The sequence below is a fragment of the Cydia pomonella genome, chromosome 24 (assembly GCF_033807575.1).
Source record: "Cydia pomonella isolate Wapato2018A chromosome 24, ilCydPomo1, whole genome shotgun sequence".
NCBI classification, from domain to species: domain Eukaryota; kingdom Metazoa; phylum Arthropoda; class Insecta; order Lepidoptera; family Tortricidae; genus Cydia; species Cydia pomonella.
The window spans coordinates 13,069,515-13,086,779 of NC_084726.1; the positions used below are offsets into that span (position 1 = coordinate 13,069,515).

The 17,265-nt window shown below is 39.3% G+C and overlaps 2 protein-coding genes across 18 annotated transcripts in view; one reads left to right on the plus strand and one right to left on the minus strand.

The window, feature by feature from the left end:
* Positions 1–17,265, minus strand: part of LOC133531155 (hemicentin-2) — a 782,365-nt gene that overhangs the window by 85,819 nt on the left and 679,281 nt on the right. The window lies entirely within an intron of this gene.
* Positions 11,309–16,508, plus strand: LOC133530895 (uncharacterized). Its single transcript, XM_061868956.1, has one exon. The coding sequence runs from the start codon at positions 12,115–12,117 to the stop codon at positions 16,120–16,122; it is 4,008 nt and encodes a 1,335-aa protein (XP_061724940.1). The 5' UTR covers positions 11,309–12,114; the 3' UTR covers positions 16,123–16,508.

Sequence of the window (17,265 nt, forward strand, 5' to 3'; positions counted from 1 at the left end):
ATCATTCATCCGTCATCTATATAATAAACTTTATGGTTACTATCCTCACATGTACCCTAGTCTGTATATTCTCGGAATGGTTAACTACACCACTCTTGAGACCAGAAGAAATGTGGCACTAGTAAAATATTTTTATCTCCTGATTCGTGGCCAAATACATAACCCTCAGTTGCTAGCATTGGTTCCGCTTCGAGTACCTGTCCACAGCAGTATTCAGCTGCGCCCTCGTCGCCGCGCACTGTTCGCAGTCCCGGCGGCGCGGACCCGGGCATTATCTCACTCACCGCTGCACCGCGCATTGTCTCTCTTGAATGATATATTGGACAGCGACAGCAAACTAGATATATTCCAATGCACTGAAGCTAGTTTTTTGGCAGTTAGTAGCCGATATCTAGAGTCAATAACGACGACCAGCTCAATCAATGTATAGTTAGCAGTAAGTAAATTGTTAGTATCAATGCGTATATAATGTCACTCCTTTTAACATGTGTAGCTTGACTGTAAGTGTTAATTTAAGGAATAAATATAAATATAGTGTTAAGTTTCTGCCAGTGAGTAAGGTTGCCAGAGCTCAACGAGCGGGGGGGGGGAGGGGTTAGGGCCGGTAACGCGCATGTAACTCCTCTGGAGTTGCAGGCGTACATAAGCTACGGAGACTGCTTACCATCAGGCAGGCCGTATGCTTGTTTGCCACCGACGTATTATAAAAAAAACAGAAAACATTAATATAATAATTAAAGAACAATTTGTGATAAATACACAAATAAAAGCCCTTGGTAGGATTCAAACACGGGACCTCCTGCTTTCTAGGCAGGGTCACTACCGACTAGACTAGCAGCCCGATTCAAACTTTAAGATTACGTGAAATATTAGGTCTAGATACGATATGGTTCGGATCTGTCGGTGTCAAGTGACGTTCCTTCAAACACAAACATCACTTTTGGCATTGACATATCTGATCCATATCGTATCTAGACCTAATATTTCACGTAATCTTAACGTACGAATCGGACCGTAGGATGCCGTTAAATAATTAAAGCCTACTTTCTAAATTAGCAAACCTCCCAAGACATTTGGCAATAATGAAAGGCCGCGTCACCTTTTCGACCTACTTTAAACATTGCCTGATCACTGAATTTCGCTCACAGATCACACACACTAGATGATCCAAGAAGTCTGACGCTTACCGCTGATGTCAGAGGGCTTACCGCGAACACCGAGCTTCGCAAATTGTAGGTATCTCTTTGCCGCTCTAATTACGCCTTAATTGGAACTTCGGTGTTCGCATTAGGCCCTCAGTTGTTGAGGCCGTGCTAACTCTGTATCGTGTTTGACCATCGTATTGACCAAGTTTGGAAATGTCATCAGGAAGATCAAATTTCTATGAAAATATATGACACGGCCTCACTTTGTTGCAAGTCGATACAAAGTTAGCTTAGACGAACTCTACAACTTATGGAGTGTTTTAAAAGCTTTATTATATTTATTTATTTAACCTATATTGCACAAATTACAAAAAAAAAATGTACAAATGGTGGACTTAATGCCTAATGGAATTCTCTAGCAGTCAACCATCGGGCTAAACAGAGACAGTGTTACAGCTGTTTAAAAAATATCTTATATGTGTGTATGGCCCACTCACACATGCATAGCGTAGTTAATAAGTATTTTCCTATACACACACAAACTACTACCTACTACACTTCAATAAATCGTAGAACAAGCAACACTCATTTGTATTATTCAAAAAACTGCAAGATCCAAAATCAACCTTATTACAATCACCATATGGTCCAAACCGAACCGGATAGCAACAAAGAAGTCTTTAGTTCGCCGGAGACCGAGAACAAAAGGACTTCCAGAGTAGTATAGTCAAGTTAAGAAAAAGTATGGAAGTAAGTCGTGTAGTCGTGCTTTTTTTGGATTTGTTAGATGGCGCAACTAGATTGTTTCCCCCGAGTTGCACCGTTTCTATTATGTACGGAAGACCGTTAAATTTTAGGTATAAACTATAAAGTGCCGTAATTTTGGAGTAAATTAAAAGCTATTAGGTTCAAGCTAAGTAGTGTATAGAGAACACCTTGGTGCATAGTATATCTTAATTAAAAAGATGTGCAATGTATGATACCCTAAAAAAAATTTTTTTTTCGATTGCGGCTCGAGGATAAGTCAGTCGGTTGGTGCAATCTCAAGTTAAGCTTTTTAAAGCATTATAAACATTCAGTTAACTTTGCACGCCTGGGCAAATTATGGAACATGTATTTTTAATTATTTTGTACATTGTGCTTCGGGGGAAATTAAGAGAGACGTGAAAATTTTAAAAACGGTACTCATCTAAAGACACTACATTTGCACTAAATAAAAAATAGATTTTTTTTACCGGAAGTTTGTCAAAAAGTAAATAGAATTAATCTCAACGAACTGCAAGCGAAGGTGGTTGGCAGCACGCGGCGCGGGGCGCGCGGCGCGGGGAGATAGCGCAGCGCGCAGCTAGGGTTTGCAATATCCGACAATTTTTCGGATCCGGATACATAGAAATAGGATATCAAGAACGACTGTCAAACTTCAAAAGTGCGACCAAAAATGAAATGCAAGTTTGTGCGTAAATTGTCAATGTGAGATCAAAAATAGTGATGTCATGTTACAACATATTAATAATCTATCGGTGTATGACCTCTTTATCGACTACTTATTCAAATGTGTTTGATTGTATAAAATAGTATTTTATGCAACAGTTGTATAAGAAGGGTCAAAAAAGGCGAGTGGCGTGAGTTACAATGTGAGCCGGAGCCGAAGGCGTAGGCGAACATTGTAAAGGAATACGCCACGAGAATTTTTTGACCTACTTATACAACGTTGCATACAATATTTTTCCTACGAGTCAACAAAAATAAATCTTAATTTAGGTAAACAAATTACAGCAAAAGTATATAGCCAAGACGCGCGAGCATACCTTGTTACGCGCCCGGCCCGCCCCGGGCCGCGGCCGGCCGGTCGGCGACACCTCCTCGTAACTCATGAGGCCCTGGTACTTGCTACTTGCTAAATTAATTTTTTGGACAGTTTTTTCTCAATTTTGGCCACCGTAACCTACGGAGACTAACAAGCAACGCTAAGCGGTCTTCGTAGTCTATGGATGTTGCTATATTACGGGTGTCACATGCGTGTTTCTGACTTATGAAGTAATTATTTTTACTATGCAATCAAATGAATATTTTGTAAGTTGGCAGCAATGCACTTAGTTTAGAACTGTATTCGTTTTGGTTTTGTTAGGTTGGTAGCCATTAATCGCAGTAACATTATAGCTTATAAAAGCACAAGAGCTTTTATGAGGAATAGACAATATAGACTTTTCTTGAAATCTTTTATGTATGTTCTTATATTCGTGTTAATGAATGCATAAATGACAGATAACAGTAGAGGAGTAGGAAAAAATGTTATACGAGTAGGTATGAAGTCGCTTCCCTTAGGGTCATATAGGGGCTAGGGCCCAATAGGTGCCTTTGATGAAACCAGCACCATATTTTAGTATGTTGTTAAGCATGTTATTTTGACTAAAAAACCATCGGGAGACAGTTTCTAACGTGGTTAAGTCACCAGTTATGACGTCATCAAAATGGCCGGTGCCGTGTTCAGAATATTGCGTATACCACAGCAAGTATATCACATGTAAGCTTGTGTGGGGTGTCATAAAAAGCAAAATTAAATGCGCTACAATATCGTTTGTATATTTGACCTTGTAAATACCATAGTTTGCGAGAAATTTTAAGTTTTATTTAAATTTTCCCGAAAAGAAATCCGTTTTTTGTTTTCATCAACTTTACTAGTAACTTTACAGGAAGACATTGTATCAAGATATGAATGCTACATTAATAAGCTATAAAATTCCATTAAAATTTTGAAAATCGGTTTATAAACAAGCAAATTACACTATTTTTGTTCCATACCGGATGACACCACCAAGAGTCGGATGGCTGTTTCAATACAATTTGCAAGGCAAATGATGTTTAAGTAAAGGTAACTTAAAATATTTTCGATAAAAGTATTATTATCAAAATTAACAATACTGAGATCGTTTTATTGTAATTTACTCCGGATATCCTATTTAAAGTTACACACTAATTAAACAAAAATATATTTTTTTTACGTATTATTTTGTCCCAGAGCATGCACCTTCGCATGCGCAAAGCATAGTGTATTTAAATCCGTGTTTTACTCCCCCACACCCTGTACAGCATTCTTTGCACTTGCAAGACAATAGCTCCTTGCAGAGGTGTACGCTGATCATTTTTCTTTCGCCAAGCCTAGTTGCAAGAATCTAGCATTTGTGGGTCGCTATTCAGGTAAATTGGTCCCAATGTGGGTCTGTTAAGCCCTTTTTATATGCTGTAGGAGAGCATCCTGTTGAAGGAATATACTCGATCGCTCTGGTTTTTCCTAAACAAGATCATCCTCGCAGTATTTACATTACCTATTTGTGTCCCTACTGGGAAGTTATATGTAGGGTTTGCAATTAGAATATTGTGATGTTCTAATTATTCGAATATCCACCAAAATAAATATCCGAATAAACTGATTTAGATAACAAAGAAATAACGTTTTTAACTATGTTTTAATACAATGATATCACCCCAACTAATTTTAAATGATTACTTGATTACTATAATAGCTAACATAATGTTATCTCTAAAACCGTACTTAATAAGGAGGGTTTATATCTGGATTAGCTGGTGCATAGTTGGAAATACATCCAATGCCTCACCTCGTGTTCATTCGTCATGAAATACTAACTATGAAAGCAATACTTACTTACTTCACTGGATCAGTGACCCAAAAATAATCTTGGCCTTTGATACAAGAACAACGTCACTCTGCTCTATTCTGCACCACTCCACGCTAGTTGGATACTCCGAGGGCGTTTTAGGGCTACTCTAGCTCCCTATTTTTCCTACGCTTTCATCTTCTCTATCTTCATCTCTGATAGGTCCCAGAATATTCCGCCAGAATTTCGTCTTCTTCACTAAGAACTTGTTCTTTTTTTTCTGATTCAGAGTCCAATGTCCAGATGTCATTCATCAAAATCTAATTATTGTCTTATAGACTTGAATCATGGACAGTCTACTGATCAGCTTGGACACTAGAACTCGACGAAGCGCTGCTGAGCATCTTAGGGCATTTTGGATTCGAACATCTATCTCCTCTTCCCGATTACTTTAGGTAGGTCTTTTCTTTTCGATCTGCGGTGGCAGCATGGTTCTATTTTTATCACTTGTCACTATGCCCTTCATGACAAATGATAAAGAGCCGACCATCTTAGCTCTATTCATTTGGAGATATTCTAGTGGTTGATTATCAGACCAATTTTCTCTCCTTCCTACTCTACTATCCTAGCCTTGGCCTTCAGGTTGCTTTTGTTTTGAGCCTATAGCCCCAAGTCATCAAGATATCCAATGATCTAATGTTTGCATTAAGCAACATTCGCATTCATTGTATAAAGTTACTGCGTGACATGATGTACCTATCAAAATTGATGTGCTGTTAGTATTTGAATTGATTAAATATATGAAAGTACTATATTTAAATGACAAAATGGTATGAAATTATTCATAAATTTCATTAGAAAATTGTTCCGGTTATAGGTCAATACAATAACCATATTTAACGGATCCGTAATATCCGGATCTTGTGACCCGATATCCGGATATTTCGGATATCCGGATCTCAAACCCTAAGCGCAGCGATTGTTCCGAGACAGTTTGTTTGACACTTTTGACGGGCAACGAGCACAAATCTTTCTTCTGGCATTAAAACGGAACTATTGTTTTAAACAATCATTGAGTGAACTAAGTAGTCTAACGTTTTCGTAAGTATATGGAAAAACGCGATTTTTCGAATTTAACAAACATTGAGCGTACCTGTATTTAATTTGTTGACTGTCTGTCTGCATACTCAGAAACCCTACTATTTTTGCAGTACATGCCACTACTCGTGCCTCAAGAGCCGTGCTTCGTCGGTGCATCTACGCGCGTTCCTTCTCTTGCCACTAATCACGCGCTTGTCGCTTCTGTGTATTTATTGCTCTACGTTTTTGGTACTTGATTACAAAACTGCATGTTCCGTATAAAAATGCCAATTTTTTATGGGGTGCGAATGTAAACAAAATCAAATGAATATGATTGCATCAATTTCCAATAGTATTAAAATTTCCCCCGAAGTACAACGACAGTAAAACATGAAAAACTACTTTCCGGGTGTCGCACCATGGTGCGAATTTGACATTGGATTTAGATATTTTTTCTAATTATTTACTCAATTTGCACCGAGTACATTACTTTCCCCAGACCCGCAATGGCCAAAATAGATTTTTTTAAATGTTGTTTTTTTTTTACCTGTTCCGTAGCTTAAATTAACATAAATAACACGTGCGAATTTAGATATAAGTGTTGTAAAACGTACGCCAAATTACACCGAGTACACCTTTTTTCTCTTCTTAGTTATAACCATTACATTATTTTCAGCCGATTTCACCCCTTTCCGGGGGGGGTGAATTTAGTAACGATTGTATAAAATTCGATTTTTAGCCCATACAAAACAATCCGTAGTGATTTTATTAGTCCTTAGAATTAGTTCCTGACTTTAGTGAAATTTGAGTTAATTTGACCGTACTAGAGCGATAAGGCGGCCGGCAACTGTTTTTTCATAGTGAACATTTTGTGATCTTTGCATTTAAATTGCAATACTTTGTTCTTTGCATTTACTTTGCAGTATGCTTTGCAATCAAATAGCAAGTTATAAACATTATAAAGTGATTAGACATGACATGAAACATTTGAATGCAACTAAATAATATTATAATATTGAACTTTTTCGTCGTTTATCTACGTGAAATTAAGTGAAACAAAATGTCAACTACGGAACAGTTATTAAGTTTGTTACAAGATACAGCAAATATATTACAAAAAACGCAAACAAATCTCAAGAAATGTTCTAAAGCACGACTTACAAGGGGTTATCTCGAGTCGCGATTAAAAAATATAGAACATTACTGGAGTATATTTCAAAGTGCGCATCAAGACCTTCTTAAGTGTACACCGACGGAAAGGCGAATGGACATACCTTATTTGGTTAATGAAGATTACTACATTCATGAAGATTTGTATTTTTGCTTGAGTGGCGATATAAAAGACATGCTATCATCGTTTTCGAGTGGTAAATGCAATCATACTGCCACTGACAGTTCCATAACAGGAGATAAAGTGAAGTTACCTCGCGTACAGCCACCAGTTTTCAGTGGTAGCTATGAAGATTGGCCAACGTTTCAAGACATATTTGAGTCACTTATACACAATAACAGCTCGTTAACCAACGTTGTGAAGTTGCATTTTTTGAAAAATAGTGTCAGTGGCGAAGCACAAGCTTTACTTAAGCACATACAAGTAACAGACGCTAATTACGAAGAAGCTTGGAAGACTTTAAAGAATCGTTACGGAAACAAAAGAATAATTGTTAACGCTATCATGAAAAGATTATTCTCGCAGAAAAAGTTATACTCGCAAACTGCTAACCAAATCAAATCACTTTTAGACACAACTACGGAGTGTTTGAATAGTCTAAGCAACCTTAAGGTATCCGTTGAATCCTGGGATCCCATGATAGTGCATTTGATTGTGTCGAAACTTGATACAGAGACTCATAAGGACTGGGAAGAATATTCCTTTAAGAGTACACCGGATGACTTACCGAAGTGGTCAGAATTGAGGACTTTTCTTGAAACCAAATTCCGTACTCTGGAATTTATACACCACACTACTTCGACAGCTCCCTCAAGTTCTCGACCGGCTACGCAGAAAACCTTCCATTTAACTTCGCCAGCTCCTTCTAATGTCCAAAGTAGCTTTAATACAACATCACCAGCGACTTCAATTAGAACATGCATCAAGTGTAACGACAATCACACGCTGAGTCACTGTAAGGATTTTGCAAGTATGGACGTAGCTGAAAGAAATGACTACGTGAAAACAAACAATTTATGCTATAACTGTCTACTCAGCGGCCACTCCGTATTCAAGTGCCGTTTACCAACATCCTGTCAAATCTGTCATAAACGTCATCATTCCCTACTACATCACACAAAGAACGAGGATATAAAGGCACATCTTAAGAGCCCTTAATCCTTGGAGCGTTCTCCGATTTCACGAAATAACGCTCGATAGATGGCGTTGGCGCTCGGTACGCGAGCGCCGGCAACGCGACGCGCGTTTCAATGCAGACTAGAATAATCTTGATAGTTTTCAATATAATTTCAAGCAACATTAATTTTAGTGTCATATGATATCATATGGGCACTCTTTATTTTATTGTATATGCACAGTAGTTTTTTTTTTTATGTACACTACTACTAAGTGTACAGACTACAGAGTGTACTATAACCCTTGCTCTTTATTCTGTCTCTTTCACACCAATGGAAAATGAAGAAGTTACTAAATGACTGCAGGTATAAATAAAGTATATTAGTGCGATAGAGAGACAGATAGTGTTTCGTTGTCGTATCGTAAACGATTGGCATGTTGGCCACACACTTGCTTAGTGCCTAGCCAAAATACCAATCGTTTGCGTATATTAGTGCGATAGAGAGAGAGTAGTGTTTCGTTGTCGTATCGTAAACGATTGGCATGTTGGCTACGCACCCATGATACCTAGCCAAGAAGCCAATCGATTGCGCATATTAGTGCGATAGAGAGACAGATAGTGTTTCCTTGTCGTATCGTAAACGTTTGGCATGTTGGCTACGCACCCATGCTGCCCAGCCAAGATGCCAATCGTTTGTGCATATTAGTACGAGAGAGAGACAGATAGTGTTTCGTTGTCGTATCGATTGGCATGGTGGCTACGCACCCATGCTGCGTAGTCAAGATGCCAATCGTTTGCGCACATTAGTGCTATAGAGTTTCAGTGTTATTTGAAATCACGTTAGGGTTTGTATTATTATTTTTGACCCGAATGAAGTCCATCCAGGGTCTCATGACGGAGTCAGGAGTTGGTCACCAGAACTCCCCAGAACTCCTAATCTATGATGGAGTCAGGAGTAGGTCACTAGAACTCCTAATCTACTCATTATAATTCCATCGTATTCGAGCTCAATAGATTTGCCCTGACGAGTACCATCGATCTAAATGAAGTCCAGGGTCTCATTATGGAGTCAGGAGTTGGTCACCAGAACTCCTAATCTACTCATTATAATTCCATCGTGTTTGGGCTCAAAAGATTTGCCCTGACGAGTACCATCGATCTAGATGAAGTCCAGGGTCTCATGATGGAGTCAGGAGTTGGTCACCATAATTCCTAATCTACTCATCATAACTCCATGGTGTTTGGGCTCAATAGATTTGCCCTCACGAGCACCATCAATCTAGATAATGTTCAGGGTCTCATGATGGAGTCAGGAGTTGGTCACTAGAACTCCTAATCTACTCATTATAATTCCATCGTGTTTGGGCTCAAAAGATTTGCCCTGACGAGTACCATCGATCTAGATGAAGTCCAGGGTCTCATGATGGAGTCAGGAGTTGGTCACCATAATTCCTAATCTACTCATTATAATTCCATCGTGTTTGGGCTCAAAAGATTTGCCCTGACGAGTACCATCGATCTAGATGAAGTCCAGGGTCTCATGATGGAGTCAGGAGTTGGTCACCATAATTCCTAATCTACTCATCATAACTCCATCGTGTTTGGGCTCAATAGATTTGCCCTCACGAGCACCATCAATCTAGATAATGTTCGGGGTCTCATGATGGAGTCAGGAGTTGGTCACTAGAACTCCTAATCTACTCATTATAATTCCATCGTGTTTGGGCTCAAAAGATTTGCCCTGACGAGTACCATCGATCTAGATGAAGTCCAGGGTCTCATGATGGAGTCAGGAGTTGGTCACCATAATTCCTAATCTACTCATTATAATTCCATCGTGTTTGTGCTCAAAAGATTTGCCCTGACGAGTACCATCGATCTAGATGAAGTCCAGGGTCTCATGATGGAGTCAGGAGTTGGTCACCATAATTCCTAATCTACTCATCATAACTCCATCGTGTTTGGGCTCAATAGATTTGCCCTCACGAGCACCATCAATCTAGATAATGTTCAGGGTCTCATGATGGAGTCAGGAGTTGGTCACTAGAACTCCTAATCTACTCATTATAATTCCATCGTGTTTGGGCTCAAAAGATTTGCCCTGACGAGTACCATCGATCTAGATGAAGTCCAGGGTCTCATGATGGAGTCAGGAGTTGGTCACCATAATTCCTAATCTACTCATTATAATTCCATCGTGTTTGGGCTCAAAAGATTTGCCCTGACGAGTACCATCGATCTAGATGAAGTCCAGGGTCTCATGATGGAGTCAGGAGTTGGTCACCATAATTCCTAATCTACTCATCATAACTCCATCGTGTTTGGGCTCAATAGATTTGCCCTCACGAGCACCATCAATCTAGATGATGTTCAGGGTCTCATGATGGAGTCAGGAGTTGGTCACTAGAACTCCTAATCTACTCATTATAATTCCATCGTGTTTGGGCTCAATAGATTTACTCCGACAAGCACCATCAAATTACCATTATGATGAATAGATTAGGAGTTCTGGTGACCAACTACTGACTCCATCATGAGACCCTGGGCCTCATCTAGATCGATGGTGTTCATCAGGGCAAATCTATTGAGCCCAAACACGATGGAGTTATGATGAGTAGATTAGGAGTTCTGGTGACCAGCTCCTGACTCCATCATGAGACCCTGGACCTCATCTAGATTGATGGTGCTCGTCAGGGCAACTCTATTGAACCCAAACACGATGGAGTTATGATGAGTAGATTAGGAGTTCTGGTGACCAGCTCCTGACTCCATCATGAGACCCTGGACCACATCTAGATTGAAGGTGCTCATCAGGGCAACTCTGTTGAGCCCAAACACGATGGAATTATAATGAGTAGATTAGGAGTTCTAGTGACCAACTCCTGACTCCATCATGAGACCCTGGACCTCATCTAGATCGATGGTGTTCGTCAGGGCAAATCTTTTGAGCCCAAACACGATGGGATTATAATTAGTAGATTAGGAGTTCTGGTGACCAACTCCTGACTCCATCATGAGAACTTGGACTTCATCCGGGTCAAAAATAATAATGCAAACCCTAACGTAATTTCAAGTGAAAATGCGTTTTTCAGAAAATCGCAGCCAAATAACACTAGACCTTACTCATAGTGTTGTGTTCCTGCCGGTGAGTAAGGTTGCCAGAGCTCAACGAGGGGCGGGAGGGGGTTAGGGTCGGCAACGCGCATGTAACTCCTCTGGAGTTGCAGGCGTACATATGCGGGCCGTATGCTTGTTTGCCACCGACTTAGTATTAAAAAAAAAAGTAACACTGAAAATCCATCAATAAGCGAGTCTGTTAGGCATACTGTAAAAAATGAACTTTTATTAAGATTTTCTAATCGCAGTATATAGCACTTCTCGGAACTCCGTAGCTGATTACGATCGCAACGAATGCCTGACAATCGAGCACAGGTCCATCCTCTAAGCGCGCTCCGCGCGGACTGAGAGCGGGGCGTCGCTGCTGCGTGATTTATACGTGTTTTAAAAAAATATAAATTTACGGCAATGTAGGTCCCATAGTTACGATTTTTTTTTTATAGGTTAACATAAAGTTACAGTTTGCTATAATATTATTTTTAAAGCAAAATATGCGTACAATTTGCGGAAATAAAATATAATAAAACCCTGTTTTCGCCAAAAAAATGAAGAAAACTCGGAAGGTATTTTATCAGTTTTTTCAAATGAATCTTCGATTGTTAATCATTCCAGCCCCTCGTACGAGATATGTTGAATCAAATTGTAGTCATTCATGTACCAAATGATTCTTGTTTATAGCAAAATTGAGAACCGAAACGCCACATCTCACTGCAAAATTTGGAAAAGACTCCCAGAAAACCTCATTAAAAAAGAGGTTTAAAAGAGAAAATGAAAATTTGAACTGTTGGAGCCCCTAGTTTAGGAAACGATTATTTAAGTACGTTATCAGTTTTTGAATAAATACTAATAGTTACGTCGTAATCTTGAATGAAAAAGGAAGCATTTTACAAAATACGCTCGTCTGTAGGAATAAGGACTCTTAATCAGATGGAAGAAAATAATGATGATGATAGTGATGATGTACCAAAAGAAGATAGAGAAAATGATATTACCATAGCAACGCACTTCATTACTAAAAAGACAGATGCTTTATTAGCTACAACGCTTGTCCTGGTGAAAGGTCACAAGGGGCAAGTGCTCACACTACGGGCTTTAATTGATCAAGGTTCAGAAGCGAACTTCATCACGGAGAGAGCCGTGCAGATGATGAAACTACACAAGACACCTGTCAGGGGTTCAGCCACAGGACTGCAATCAATGAAAACCTCAGTTAACAGTATGGTACAGTGTGAGCTTCAGTCAAGATTTGACACTAATTTCAACCTAAACATCAATGCATTTGTCTTATCTACTCGAGTGACCACTGAGCTCCCATCAAAAGCACTCACCAACACTCACCACGCTTGGCAGCACCTTAACGGACTTGATCTGGCAGACCCGAAATACCATCAACCAGGTCGAGTAGACATGCTTCTAGGCGTTAAGGTCTATGCACAAATTTTACTGAATGGCTTAATCAAAGGTCCTCCAGGCTCACCGTGTACACAAAATACAAGCCTCGGATGGATTGTGTTCGGAGACGCTGAAGGCATTTCTTCAAAAAATATTGTTGTCATGCATCACAAATTCGACTTAGACCTTCTGGTAAAAAACATGTGGGAACTGGATTCAGCAGAAAAACCAGAACTTACAGCGGATGAGAAGCTTTGTGAATCGATTTATGCAAATACAACTACCAGAACAAAAGAAGGAAGATATGTAGTGAAACTCCCTACAAGAACAGATAAATTAAAGTCAACAGAAGGTCAAACAAGGGACATAGCACTAAGAAGATTCAAACAATTAGAACGAAAATTTGAGAAGGACAAAGAATTCAAAAGGGAATACACCAAGGTCATAGAAGAATATTCAACATTGAAGCACATGGAAGAAGTTCCAGACACGGAAATAGAAACCCCATCAGTGTATCTCCCACATCATGCTGTGATTAGGAACGACAAAAACACGAAAGTGAGAGCTGTGTTTGATGCTTCATCTAAAGGCACAAACAATATTTCACTCAATGAAGAGCTACTGGTGGGTCCACAGCTTCAAGAAGATTTAAGAAACATAATCATGAGATGGCGTATGAAGAAAATCTGCTTCGTTGCAGACATACAGAAAATGTATCGTCAAATTTTAGTTACCAAACAAGATGCAGATCTACAGCGTATACTTTGGCGCAAAAGTGCAGCAGACCCTATCAAAGAATACCGCCTGCTTCGTGTCACGTTTGGTACAGCATCTGCACCCTACTTAGCTGTGAAAACGTTACAAAGGGTCGCTGAAGACGAAGGAAAACATCATCCAGTAGCTGCAAAAACGATTAAAGAAGATTTCTACATGGATGACCTCATGTCGGGTCAAGATAACGTAGAAGACGCTGTAGATGTGGCGAAAAATGTAGCAAAAACTCTGAAAAACGGAGGATTTGATCTGCAGAAATGGTCGTCTAATAGCACCAACTTTTTAAAGCAATTCCCACCGGATGAGAGAAACAGTAATGTAAACATGGATATCAACCTGGATGGAACTGTACGTGCACTGGGTATCACTTGGAACATGGGTGAAGACAGTTTTCAGTACAAACTTGAACTACCCCAGCAGCCAAGCACTATTACAAAGAGAAACATACTAGCAGAAACGCAAAAACTGTTCGATCCTTTGGGATGGTTGGCACCAAGCATAATTCAAGCCAAGATGCTTATCCAGAAACTTTGGTTGCATCGATCAAGTTGGGATGATGAAGTACAACTTGAAATAAAAGAAGAATGGTTAAACATAAGACACAATTTTGAAAACTTAAAGGACGTTCATATACCAAGATGGCTGCACACCACTAAACTAAGACTAGATAAAACTACGATACACGGATTTTCTGATGCATCTACAAAAGCTTATGCAGCTGTCGCTTATTTAAGAGTAGAAACTGAAGAAGGTGATATCAAGACGAATATCATTGCTGCCAAAGTTCGTGTAAGTCCAGTGAAACCAGTATCTTTGCCACGATTAGAACTATGTGGCGCTGCGCTGCTGGCAAAGCTGCTTAAACAAATTAGAGAAGCCATGAGAATCCCTGAAAGTCAAGTGGTCGCATGGACAGACTCAACCATAGTTTTGTCGTGGTTAAAAGGAGACCCTAACCGCTGGCAAACCTTCGTCAGGAATCGCGTGGTGTCCATTCTCGATGACATTGGTGATAAATGGTATCATGTCCCATCCCAATCGAACCCTGCGGATATTGCGTCACGAGGTTCACCGCTACCAGAACTCATCTCACATCATTTATGGTGGAATGGGCCAGAATGGCTAAAAACTCATGATATTCTATTCAATAAGCCAGGCACCACGACAGACCTGGAAATGAAACGAACCTTCCACACCAACCTCACGGTACAAGAAGAAGATAATTATTCAATTGTAAACCAGTTTGACGATTTTGATGATTTACAAGAACTTATTAAGACGATTACATACTGCAGACGCTTTTTAAACTATAAGAAGCTTACCCCGAACCCCATATTCACAACAGAAGAATTACAAAATTCATTGATAAGTTGTATTAAATTGGTTCAAAAACATGCATTTAATGATGATATAACTAGACTAAAAAATAATAAAAACGTAAGATGTGACAGTAAATTGAAATCATTAAATCCTTACCTGGATGAAGTCCATGTACTCAGGGTGGGCGGTCGTCTTAAACACGCAAATTTGAGCGAAGATAGCAAGAACCCTATAATTTTGGACAGTAAGAACCGACTTACCTTTTTTCTTGTAGCTGATGCTCATCAAAGAACCCTTCATGGCGGACAACAGCTGATGATGTGCTACCTAAAAAGTAAATACTGGATCCTAAAAATGAAACAAAAGGTCAGATCGTACATCCACAAATGCCTGATATGTGCACGACAAAACGCCACTGCCAAAAAGCAGTTAATGGGAGATCTACCTAAGGAACGGGTTACCCCAGCACGTCCATTTCTGAACAGTGGCGTCGACTTCGCTGGTCCATATCAAACACTTATGTCAAAAGGGAGAGGATTAAGAACCATAAAATCGTACATAGCTATATTTGTATGTATGGTTACTAAAGCCATACACTTGGAGCTTGTCGGAGATTTAACCTCGGAAGCCTTTATTGGGGCCTTCAGACGTTTTGTGGCACGAAGAGGCAGGTGCGCACATCTTTGGAGTGACCAAGGGAGGAACTTCATCGGAGCAAATAAGGCTTTGGCAGAAGCATTTGAAGAAGCAAAATTGGACTTTGATGGAGATATAGCTACAAAGCTGGCGTTAGATGGAACTCAGTGGCATTTTGTACCAGTATACAGTCCCAATTTTGGTGGATTGTGGGAAAGTGGAGTAAAGTCCATGAAATTCCATTTAAAGAGAGTCCTTAATTCTCATCTTACCTTTGAAGAATTTTCAACCCTGATCTGCCAGGTCGAGTCGTGTCTCAACTCACGGCCTTACGTTCCCATAGACGACGATGGAAACGCGAATCCTTTAACCCCAGGACACTTTTTGATTGGAGAGGCACCGATAACCATACCATCACCAACCTTCAAAGATGTGAACACGAACGTTTTGTCCCGTTGGCAACACCTGCAAAAAATGTTAAATGATTTTTGGCATACGTGGCAACAAAATTATTTATCAACACTCCAACAGAGAACGAAATGGACAAAAAAGGAACCGGAATTTGATATTGGCCAACTCGTATTAATAAAAAACGAAAACTTACCCCCTGGAAAGTGGTTGTTAGGACGCATTGTTGCCAAACATCCTGGAAACGACGGCCTAACACGAGTGTACAGTGTCAAGAGCGGTGAAAATATTGTCAAACGTTCTATCAGTAAACTTTGTTTCTTTCCAGTCGATGTAACAGTATAGTTAAACTTGTTTAATTCTGAAGTATTACAAAATACTAATGTTATACTTGTTAATAACGTCCAAAAATTTATATATGTTCTGATAGAACATATTTATTTTTATTTTTATTCAATTGTAAATTTCTTGCCAATTTTGATATTTATGCAAACCTGGTTAAGAATTTTTACACATAATAATGATGAATTGTATTTTAATTTTGTTATAAATTTTGCATGATTATTTTATTCTGAAAAAGGATAATCAATATCCTTTTGGTGGGCGGTATGTTACAGCTGTTTAAAAAATATCTTATATGTGTGTATGGCCCACTCACACATGCATAGCGTAGTTAATAAGTATTTTCCTATACACACCTCAGTCTTCAATAAATCGTAGAACAAGCAACACTCATTTGTATTATTCAAAAAACTGCAAGATCCAAAATCAACCTTATTACAATCACCAGACAGTATATCAGTAATTTACAGTATTTTTTTATTTTACTTTATTTGTTAGAATAAGACATTCGCCTAACAAACACACACCACACCACTCATCCCGTCCTGGCCGGTTTCGGTTAATGACCTAACTCTCATTTCTGTTGGTTTTTGGACCAGGCTCCATACAAAGTGACGTATTTTGACGACCGGTCTGGCCTCGTGGGTAATGACCACCATGGGTTCAAATCCTGGTAAGGGCATTTATTCGTGTGATGAGCATGGATATTTGTTCCTGAGTCATGGGTGTTTTCTATGCATTTAAGTATTTATAAATATTCATATGTTATATATAACGTTGTCTAAGTACCCTCGACACAAGCCATATTGAGCTTACTGTGGGACTTAGTCAATTTGTGTAATAATGTCCTATAATATTAAAAAAAAAAGTTTCCCATGGTCCTTTTATTTCAAAATACGAAGTCTACACGACAAAGTCTATGCCCAAGTATTATTCCAACTTAAACCAAGATGACAGTGAAGAATGGGCGGATTAATTCTTTTTTGTCCAAGAATTTTTTCGCCGGAATAATACGGCTGCGGGTCCGAGATAATGTTTTTGTGGAATAATAGTTCCGAGTGAGATGTCAGCTTTTCCAGTAATTAAAAGTAATCTGGGGTTCTTGGGTTAGGGGGGAATTAGGGCAAATTTTTGGGGTTTTTGTCG